Here is an 11,376-nt window from a genome sequence, read left to right on the forward strand (position 1 = left end):
TTATTTTTTAAAATATTTTATAATAATTTTTAAAAATTAATTTTTAGAATTATTTTAAAAAATAATTAGCAGTTAGAAACTTTATTTTTTAAAATAATTTTTCTTTAACCAAAATCTTTTGAAGGAGAGAAACTGAGGAAGAAAGGTATATGATTGTAATAAAGAGATGATTGATCATTTTGGACAATTAAAACACGGAATCATTTTGAATTGGAAATTTGTGATTTCTTGTAAGTTAAAATCCATACATTCCCTCGTAGCAAAAACAACTGAATGATCTCTGTGGTATAAATAAAATTCATCTAAACTAGTATGAACAAAAGTTGGCATGAGATATTTTTCTTCATAAAAAAGAAAAATGCATCAAAATAAATATATTACTCATATGGCATTTTCAGAAACTATTCTAAAGAAATTTTAGCAGAAAACTCGATCTCCTCAGTAAATAGCAACTATACAACTATGACTGCTGTTAGAGTTCTCCGGAAAAGGACGCTCTCCGATATAGTTGCCCGGTGGATCGTAGTTGCATGTGACGAACCACCCTCCATTGTCGCATTGAACCCTAGCGCACCCAAGACGCACTGAGTTGCGCCAAACAACCTGAGTATAGTGCCCGCATTCCCCAGCAACGCATGAGTTGGAGTTATAGTCATAATTAGGCTTCTCCCCCACCCACAAGTTCACCGCATCGGTGCCTGTCAATGAAGGGCTGCCCCAGGCAATGTTCTCACCATAAGGCCCACTTGAATGCACTAAATCGCAATCGCCAATCCTCTGGTTAGCATAGTTCTGGGCGTAGGCAGCTACAGTGTCATTCCATGTCATAGATTCAACACCAACTTCTGCACGCGCCGCATTGTGAGCATCGAGGAAGTCTTGTGGAGAGTTTTGGGCATAGGAGATGTGAGCAAGGGCTAACCCCATGAAACCAACAGTTAGTGAAGATGAGATCTTACACAACCCCATCTTTTAGTTTCTTAATCTGTGTAATGCAAAGTGAGAGTTGAGAAATGAGCACATATGGTTTGAAGGGAATGAGAAGAACTTGCAATTTGGTCAGTCAAAAGCATCATTAATAAAGCTTACAAGCAATCTTTAGGCCACCAAAACTGGGCCCATGGGCTGTTACGTGTGAAGGACGTTGAGAAAAGGAGAATTCTAAGAAGTGGGTACGTACCTCCAAAATTCCTGGCCGTTGGATCAAAAGATTCCAATCAAGACCATCCAAATGGAAAATGGATTAAAATAAAAAATGCAAAAGAAGGGTGCAAAAGGTTGCCAGAAAATATGCCCCCCTCTATCTCCCCTCTCTCAATTTTTGTCACACATGTCAACATCAATTTCAAAATTTTAAATTATTAATTCTACATTTATTTTATCTATTTATAACAAATATTATCTTAGAAAGTAAATTTCAATCAATTATTATATTTAAGTAAAAGTTATTACTATAGTTTGATCAATCTTACAATGCTTCAATATAATAGGAAAGTGCAAATACAACTATCCAATTACAAATGCCCTCCAAAATTTATTTAAAATCTATAGATTTTTTTTATTTTTTATTTTATTTTAAATATTAATAAAATTGTTAATTCATATAATTTCACTTAGAATTCATAAAAAAACATGAGGAAAAAATAAAAATTAAAAACATTAAAATTCTGACCCTCACTTAATTTAAGAATTTTTTTTTTTCAACTTCAAATGCCAATTAAATTGTTTTTTCATACTAATTTCAATTAGGATTTTTGATAAGTAGGAGGGTACGAAGAAGTGTTATTCATCATTTTTATCAATTGTAAGTATAATTAATATTAATAAGCACTATTAGTACTATTTGAAGTGGACAAAAATTGGTTAAAATTAAAACAAATGGAAAATTTGGAGGTACAAAGAATATGGGGAAAAGTATAGAGAATGTGAGGAATAATAGTGTTTATTCCTCCCATTTTTTGTACCTCTCCAATTTTGTAATTTTTCTACTTTTAAATTTTTTTTGTTTGTAGTATTCATACCCTCTCCAATTTGGCAGTTTTTTACTTTTAAAATTTTTTTATTTATAATTTCGATCAAATTTAAGTATAATTAGTATGAATAAATACTAAGAGAAAAAAATTCTTAAAATTAAAACAAGTGCAAATTTGGAGGGTAAGAAGAATGTGGGAAAATAATATTCACATTCTTCATACCCTCCAAAATTTTCACTTTTTTGAATTTTAAGATTTTTTTTTCCACTTGAAATAGTAATGATATTGTATATTCATACTAATTACACTTTAAATTTATGGAAATTATACATAGAAATTTAAAAACTCAAAATGCTTCAAAATTAGGGAGGGTATGAAGAATATGAGGTTCATATTCTTCGTACCCTCCAAAATTTTCAATTTTCTAATTTTAAGAATTTTTTCCACTTGAAATAGCAATTACATTGTTGTGGACCCCGCATTTCGGCTCAATGCGTTTCCCACTCGATGGCGAGCTCGATTTTTATTTTGAAAAATTGATTTTATTTATTGTTTGAAAAATGACTTGGAGTCGCCACTTATTTTTGTTTTATTTTTTAAAGGGTAAACAAAATAAGAAAGAAAAACCCTAAGTGTGACTCCTTATTTTGGGAAAGGTGATCTACGAAAAACCGGATCGGGTTCGGGGGTCAGGTTACTTATCGGGAAGGTACGGTAAAGACCGTAGCACCCCTCTAAGTCCCTAAAGACGGGTCTCTACTAATAAAATGAAGCTTATGTGGCAATCAATGTGAAAATCAATGAATACTCGAATCAATCATGCACGTATGAGAGTCGAAAAATGCATGTGAATTAACCAGAGTGAGAGTGAGCGTGTACCTGGGCAACGAATCATCATGCGCTATCAAGGAAAAAGGTTAGTGCACAATAAATAGCATAACATAGCTCACATGTCACTAAATTGAATGCGAAATCATCAAAGGCATGCATGACACTTCACTCAAAATTCACTTTTATTTTAAAGAAAATTCATTTGATGTTGGGCCCCCACCAAAACCCGTTTATTTTGCATGAATTAATTCCAATAACTCCATTACTTGAAATTACGGAATTTAAATTCATGTTTATTTTAAATCATTTTAAAATTATGAAAAATTCGAAAAGTGGCTCACCGAAAAGAAAATGGCGGCCAAATTTTATTGAAATGAAGACTCTTGGGTGATCCTGAAAATTCTAAGGATGAAAGATGAGAAAATGGGGATTATTAGAAAACCAGAATTTTGAGAAAAAATATTTTCAAGATGATATTTGATTCTAGGAAGATTATTTTTAAAATCAAAGGGGAAAGAATGGAGCAATGACAAGTGGTCCAAAATTGCATGCCAAAGGTGGCCATGCAACTAAGAGGCTTGAAGAGTGGGTCCAGGGTATGAGTGCCTCGGGGTTGAAGACTGATGCTACTGTCAAATACCCATTCAAGATCATGAGGGAAGAACCCTATTCCAAGCTTCTCGGAATATCAAATAACTGTCAACAGTCCTTGACTTGGGCTTCAATAAAAGACTTTCCAATTCTGTTTTGACTTCGTGCCTCTGGTCTCAAAATGCTGGCAAATGGGGGGTGTCATCTCTTCACAACTTTAAGTTTCCAAATTCTCTGAGCCCCAGGAACTTAACGTATACGTCCTCATTAACTTTCCTTGCAACAGAGTCCCATTCCGTCCATATATACACAAGCTTTCTCTTCAATGACCTTTTCCAGAAATTGACCCGCCATCTCGAGACTCTGAGTGAATGATCAGCTCGCATTAATGGGTACATCAAAATACCCTGGAGGCGTCCATTGACCCAAATATATTCAGCATTAAAAAACGAGCCCAGACTTGCATAGGGTGAGGGTGGATTAACAGTAAGTTGCCCAGGTATTGACTCAAGTCATTTCCCCTAAATTCCACACAATGACACTTTGGCGGAATTACCCTCACTTTACAATACTCAGGAAACTGTAATCCAGCTTGATCACAACCTGCCTTTGTAACATGCGGGCATGACCTCACATCAAGGTATTCTAGAGAGTTGCATGAGTCCAAAAGCATGCCTATCCTTGCCACTGTTATTTTCAGACAGTTGCTGGCTTTCAAAACTTTCTATCCCAATTTACTTCCACCTTTGTTTAGTCCTTGAAAAGCAACATCTGTCACCCCCTCACAGCATCCAATGTCAAGAGCCTCTAGATTCTTACAATTACAGAAGACGCAATTTAATGACAGGTCAGATATATTTAAACACCAGTCCATTTGCAGGTTCTTCAGGCTGTGACTACAAGCAGCAATGGCCAATGATTTTATTGATTCATCAGAAATGTCCCGGCAACCACCAATGATGAGAGTCTCCAGATTTTTACATAATTGGGCCAAGGACAATACCAATTCATCCCCGACTTTGTAGCAATCCAATAACTTTAGTGTCTTAAGAGAACACGAACAAGCGATTGAAACACTGCAAACCCCAATATCGCTAATATTGCTGCATTTATTGATGTCTAAGAACTTCATTCACTGACATCCCTTAACAAGAAATGTAAGCCCTGAGTCAATTATGTAGGTGCATCCTTGCAGACCCAACTCTTCCAGATTGTGACAGTTCTGGGAAAGAGCTTCTAATACTTTCTCATTGACAGACCTGCAGCCAGCAAGATGCAGGCTTCTTAGGTCGCAACAGCTCTCAGCAATTGCTGACAACCCCTTGTCTGTTAGCTTTCCCTGCAATGCTGCAAGCCAAACACGCGCAAACAACCGAACCCATCTGCAATAACCCGGAGATCGTCGTCCGTCAGCGCCTCGATGATTGTCTCATCCTTGGCCCAGAAAGTGTACGAACCACAATATCGTTGGCTGTATACGTAACAACTACTTTGCATGTATCATCACATACATGAACACGTCCGGTCTTCTCACAAATAAATACATCTCCAATTTGGCGGTAGGTGCAAGTTACTCCAGAACAGTTATGGTCGATGTCCGCCTCATCAATCATACCTCAACTACTTTTCCAACTTGACACTTGATCAACAGCAGCCTCAAAGAATTCCAGCAAATTCACTTGATCATTCTTAGAAAGTTCAGCAGTCATACCTTACTCATGCTTCTTTCCCATCTCTTGGCAGCCTCGGCTTTCTTGAAAATCTGGCATGTGTCTCTCAGCAGTTACAAGAGCATCGATGCACTGAACGAACTTCCAAAAACTGTAAGTGCAGGTCACCTGCCAACAGCAACTTGCTGCGCAAAGGGGTATAAGGTTGTTCGGGATGCCACGAAGATCCTCAACAATATGGCCACTAGGATGTGCACCAGCCGGGTTGAAGTATCTCAGCGACACTATTTTCCATTCAGAATCTGAACGGTAAATATCACGGCATATATCTTCAATAACAAGCTTGGTTCGTCCGTATGGATTTGCAGCATAGTACTAGAGATATCTTCCCTTAGATTTCCCCAAAAGCTCCTTAAATATCTTCAAGACATCCTTTGCTTGCCCAGAACCCCATGTTAATAATTCCACATAGCTCGATGTTTATTTCCCAGTCTGGACCAATCAATAGGATTTCTGATTGATTACCAAAACGGCCTTAACCTTGACCATAGCATGCTGAAAGATTCTCTATCTGATGTAACAAGGAGACCCAGCTTGGCTATCCTCATTGGAGGTTAGAGCAACAGTGAGAACATCAATATCTATCTTCGGTGCCGTGTCACCAACAGAGACTTTGGGCTTCATGGGCTTCTTGGACTTCACTTTCTAATGGCACATCAACAAAGGAACGCGATATTCAAGCCCATAAACTTCACCCCATTATGTTTCCTTGCCCAAGCAGTAAGCTCACATCGTGGAGGCTCATCTCCACTTCAAAACTGTTGAAACGGATGTACCATTGCGTTCATGGGCATCTTACAGGCTGTTCACTGCATGGAAATGTCTACGCCGATATCTTGGCATTCTCCAGGACTCCTTAACATCCTCAGTGTTACAGCCATGCATTCTTTTGAACATGGGTAAGTGGGATAATGTGAGGGTGTAGAGATGATAGGAAACGGATGTGGGAATGATGATAACATAGAGAGAGAAGTGGGTACAAAGAACAGTGGGTGAGATGGCTTATGGAGATAGGTACGTATGGATTTATGCATGACGAGGGCAAATAAGAAAGATGGTGAAATCGTGAGAGGAACGGGTGGAATGGTGGAATTGGAAAATGGGTATGGAAGGTGTGTATGAGGTGTGATAATGGTACATGGGGGTATAGTGAGAGAGGTTTTGAATAGCAGAATGAATGAGATATGGGTATGAGAACGGAATAGATAGTTGGCAGTGGGTATGAAGGTGATGGAAAATGATGAGATGTCTTCATGGTAATATGGTGGATAGGAACTATGAAATGGGTATGAGGGAGTGGGCATGAAGAAGGGTGTAGAGGTGGAAATGGGTTTAATGGTATGGTGACGGATTTATATATTCTGAAGAGGGTTAGAAGTGAGGGTGATTCGTTGATGATGGGCATGAAAGAATTATGTGATAAGATGTCGAGACCACATGATGCTCCAGTATCCTCATCATCTTCTAGGGTTGGAAGATACAAATATACCTTCAAAAAAAAGGTTTGCGAGAAGCTTTTATGAGGCAACCAGAAACATCCTTGACCGGAATCTTCATTGTGCTGAATTGAGGAGATGAGAGCAGGGATCTAATCTTCTCAGAGCATCTGAGAATGGGACTTGAAACATCTAGCCAACTCCGTGAATCACTCACAGTTATCTTCTCAGCAAACCAACCATACTTCATTTCAGGAGTGTCTATTGGATTGCTACATACAAGGATGCTTGAACCATACAGCCCAGGAAAGTAGTTATCCTCAGCACATATCGCAACAGGAACCACAGAACAAGGATGAAGCATCCACGGATGATTTCGAGGTGTCATTGACAAGGCTGAAGTTGCTGAATTACTTGAACTCTGACCCATTCCTTTATTCAGTATCATCTTAACTTTGAGAATGCGCATCTTTGTAGGACTTCACAGCTAGGTTTGGATCCACTCTCATGACCCATTCAATTAAGAACAGAGGAAAACGTGAAAGGATCATTTACAAAAACAGAGTGTAAAGACATAAAATCAATGAGTGAAGCCCTATTTCATTTTTCCATCCATGGGCTTGCAAGAGGGTGGACTGTTGAAAGACTACGGGTTCATATAAAAACAGGGGGATTAAATTCTAAAATATCTCACAATGAAGCTAAAAACAAATTCAAGTTACTCTTCAGCAAAGCCAAGAAGAAGAGAAGGATAAAACAATGACAACAAACCCACAATCATACCAGAGATTAGTGAAAACTAAACATTCAATCTGATGCTCATCCCCAAGACAAACAATAATCCAGAAACAAGATGGAGAAGAGAATGAAAAGGGTTCATACCTGACAAGCTTCCTGCTGGAACCTTACCGTCTCTCTATAGCCAAAATCTCATCTTCAGCAAGTTTCTCTCCAGTGAAAACCCCCCTCAATCTCTAATGTCTTCCCACTCTCTCTGTTTCTCCCCGGTAGCTTCCTCAAGCTCCCCAAAAATTTTCTCTTTTTCCCCCTCAAAAGCAGCCTCTGAAAAGCAACACTCTTTGCCCCCCTGCAACTGCCAGCCACCCCTTGAAAAAGCACCCTCTCACCTGCAGAAGACGCTCCCCTCTAACAAACTCTCAACGTCCTCTACATCTCCTCCCCCAGGTGTCGCCTCCTGATAGCTCTTCAAAAAGCAATATCTGATTCCACAATGACCAATCAGGAGGCAGCATTTGGCTCATAGAGAACTCTCCACTTGTCATCTTAAGAGCTTTACACCTGTCAAAAAAGAGTAACCTGCAGAAATACAAAAGAAAAAGTCCCAAATGGGGGTCTACAAATATGCCCCTCTTCGGTAGAGATCACGAGTGCAAGGAACATGAACGCTGGAGTGAAAAGCAAGTGTGAATAGTGAGTGGAATGAAGTGAACTCTACCGAAGAACCAAGGAGACCCCCATAGGGATGCTAATGAAACGCAAAGTAACTCAGGCTAGCAGACAAACACAAAGGCTCTAATCCTAAAAGAAAAACATATCTCAGAGAGCCTCGGAAGCTACACTAAGGATCCAGACCCCCTCTAAGACGTCTCCAAAAGTGACTCGAAGATCGATGTCAAAGATGAGTAACGGTCGAACCACCCTGGAGTACGGACAAAAACACGCTCAAAAGAGACCGTCCTATGCGGACTACGAGATGAATATGCGATAAGCACAGGGCAACGAAGTGAGGAAAACCGAGGATGAATGCAAAACCATGAAGGTAAGATGTGCAAAGCCAATGAATATGAACGCCAAGAGTTGTGACTCTGAATGACAGGACTGACTCTAAACGCTAAACTGAGAAAAAATAATGGCTCTGGAAGCCAAACCAAAAAGCTAACTCTAAACACTAAACTAGAAGGCCCATAGGTGAAGACCTATGGTGGTGATAATCTCGAAAGCCCAAGGATGAAAATCCATGGTGGTGAATCTCTCAAACGCCCACAGATAAAAATCTATGGTGGTGAAATAACTGAAATGCCCACAGATGTCCGATCTATGGTGGTGATAATCTCGAAAGCCCAAGGATGAAAATCCATGGTGGTGAAATAACTGAAATGCCCATAGATGTACGATCTATGGTGGTGAAATAACTGAAATGCCCATAGATGTCCGATCTATGGTGGTGATAATCTCAAAAGCCCAAAGATGAAAATCCATGGTGGTGATAATCTCGAAAACCCAAGGATGAAAATCCATGGTGGTGAAATCTGAAAGGCCCATAGATGCCTGATCTATGGTGGTGATAATCTTGAAACAAATGCTCATAGATGAAAATCTATGATGGTGAAAAACTGATCAAAGCCCATAGATGTCCGATCTATGGTGGTGAATCTGAAGCAAATGCTCATAGATGAAAATCTATGATGGTGAAAAACTGATCAAAGCCCATAGATGTCCGATCTATGGTGGTGAATCTGAAGCAAATGCTCATAGATGAAAATCTATGATGGTGAAAAACTAATCAAAGCCCATAGATGTCTGATCCATGGTGGTGAATCTGAAACAGAGGGGGATGCCCTAAATAAGATGACAATAGGGGATGCCCTAAACAAGCTGATGGTAGGGGGATGCCCTAGGTGATAACTCGTAAAGATCGACAAATGGGTCTGACAACCATGAAATCAAAACGAGACACGGTAAACCCAAAGAGAGGGGGTATGCCCCAGTAGAAAAGCACTAAAGGGGGTATGCCCCAGTGTGACGACTCGCAAAGATTAAGAAGTGGATCGAATAATGAGAAAAGATCTGCAAAACATCAATGAACTCAAGGATGGGGGTATGCCCCAGTATGACAACCCATAAAGATTAAGAAATAGATCAAGCAGTGAGAAAATCCGCAAGATCTGATGAACTCAAGGATGGGGGTATGCCCCAGTGTAAGATAGTAACCAACATAAGATACAGAATGTCACCAAACAAGACACTCTGGGATATGCTCAATGATGATGTAATGAAAAAAAACATATACAAAGCCTCAATGAACAAATGCTAAAACAAGTCCAAGCATCACTGAAACTATGCTGACGAAGCAAAACCAAAATAATGGATCAAACAAATGCTGACCAAAACTCTAGGTTTGAAATGTAAGCAAATCAAGACACGACATGTCAACTATCAATATGAGCACATCATCACAAATGCATCAACAATATAACAGGCCATATCATCATGGGAGATGTTGAACCTAAAGTCCAAAGGCATGTGAAAACTCAACCAGAAAGCTCAAGACTGGTCCACATCTTCCTCGGATCAAGAGAAAGGGATAAAGTCAGGTAAGATGATGAAATATGTAAGCTCAAAAGATGTAAGGCTCTGATAAGATGGGAGCAGGTGTAACGGTGTCCAATGGAGGATGTATGGGTGCGTAACAAAGATAAGTGAATATCCAAATCAAACTAGGTACGCTAAGGAGACTGAGCCCAAGGTGTCAATGACTCCATGATCCATCGTAAGCAGCAATCATAAACACGAAAGGGAGTCTCAATGTCAAAGTCAGCAAGGTGGGTATGCCCCAGTATGAATGCATCATCTCAAAATGGGTAAGCTCGCAATGTAGGATGATCTCTGGAAAGTAAGTGTCCGGCATAAACTGTCATCTCACCAAAATCATCATCGATGAGTGGGCTATGCCCCAGTGTAAGCATCTCCGAATCAAACATCAATGAGAGGAGTGCAATCAATCATACATCATCTGATCAAAATGAACCTCTGCTCCTCAAAGTCATCGTGGTAATGTGAAGAGCGTATCTGACCTCCTCTAAAGAAAGAGCACGTCCCAATGTGAACTGGTGTCTCTAAGGTCAACCTCTAATGAAAGGGTTATGCCCCAGTATAGGGCAAACCCTGAAATGACTAAACTCCGCTGCATGCTCTCATAAGTGTCCGTGTCCCGATCCAATCATCTGAAAAATCTGTCAACAATGATGAGAAGGCTATGCTCTCGTGATCACATCAAAGAAATCACCCATATCTGGTACTCCAATGTGAAATGAATCTAATCGCGCTCCAAGGAGCAGCTATGCCTAAAAACCATCATCAACCGAAAGGGGTATGCCCCTGTGTAAAATACACTGGATGAAATACGTCAATCGTCTCATGCTCCAATGTGAAAAATGACATCTGATATCCTCCGAGGAATGAACATGGCTCAAAAATCCATCATCGACTGAGAAGAGTATGCCTCATGTAATGGTCATCCAAAAATCAACCTCCGACCAATGAAGGTGTGCCCTAATGCGACGTATCAAGCAGAAAAGACCACATACCCGATAAAAAAAATCTCTGAGATGGCTATGCCCCAGTGTAAGGATCATACCATAACTCCGGGTCCATCACAATCAGAATGCTCTCGAACCAATCCCAAGTATCGCTCACATAAGAGCTGTCAAACACAATGTGTGATGTCATGGTCTCAGGGTGGTCTTAAGACTCAGGACGTAACGAAGGCTAGGGTGATAAGGTGATAGAAATGAAGGGAAACTAGGCCCAAATACCCAATGATCAAAACCCATGCCCTCATGTATAAAATGCAACATGTATAGAAAATATCGTGAGCCATGGACCTGAAGATGCCTACTATGAACATGGTAACAGTGATGATGCAATGAAGATAAACCGAACTGATGACGAGATGTATACTGATGGTGTGAAGAGAGTACCAAACCCGAAAATGAGGTCACTGTAAGAACAGAATAAGAGGTGAAATAAAAATGATGAATCAGAAGTGAAAACGAGGATGATGATGAAGCATAG

The 11,376-nt window shown here is 39.7% G+C and overlaps 1 protein-coding gene across 1 annotated transcript; it reads right to left on the reverse strand.

Moving 5' to 3' along the window:
• Positions 1-359: 359 nt before the first annotated feature.
• On the reverse strand, positions 360-1,037 carry LOC117911512 (pathogenesis-related protein 1C-like). The gene has a single exon (XM_034825915.1). The coding sequence runs from the start codon at positions 967-969 to the stop codon at positions 439-441; it is 531 nt and encodes a 176-aa protein (XP_034681806.1). The 5' UTR covers positions 970-1,037; the 3' UTR covers positions 360-438.
• Between the last annotated feature and the right edge of the window lie 10,339 nt (positions 1,038-11,376).

This window comes from Vitis riparia, chromosome 3 (assembly GCF_004353265.1).
Source record: "Vitis riparia cultivar Riparia Gloire de Montpellier isolate 1030 chromosome 3, EGFV_Vit.rip_1.0, whole genome shotgun sequence".
Classification (NCBI taxonomy): Eukaryota; Viridiplantae; Streptophyta; class Magnoliopsida; order Vitales; family Vitaceae; genus Vitis; species Vitis riparia.

Bases quoted from the DNA above. Each gene is read 5' to 3' on its own strand.
- LOC117911512 (XM_034825915.1), bottom strand. From the start codon at position 969: ATGGGGTTGTGTAAGATCTCATCTTCACTAACTGTTGGTTTCATGGGG.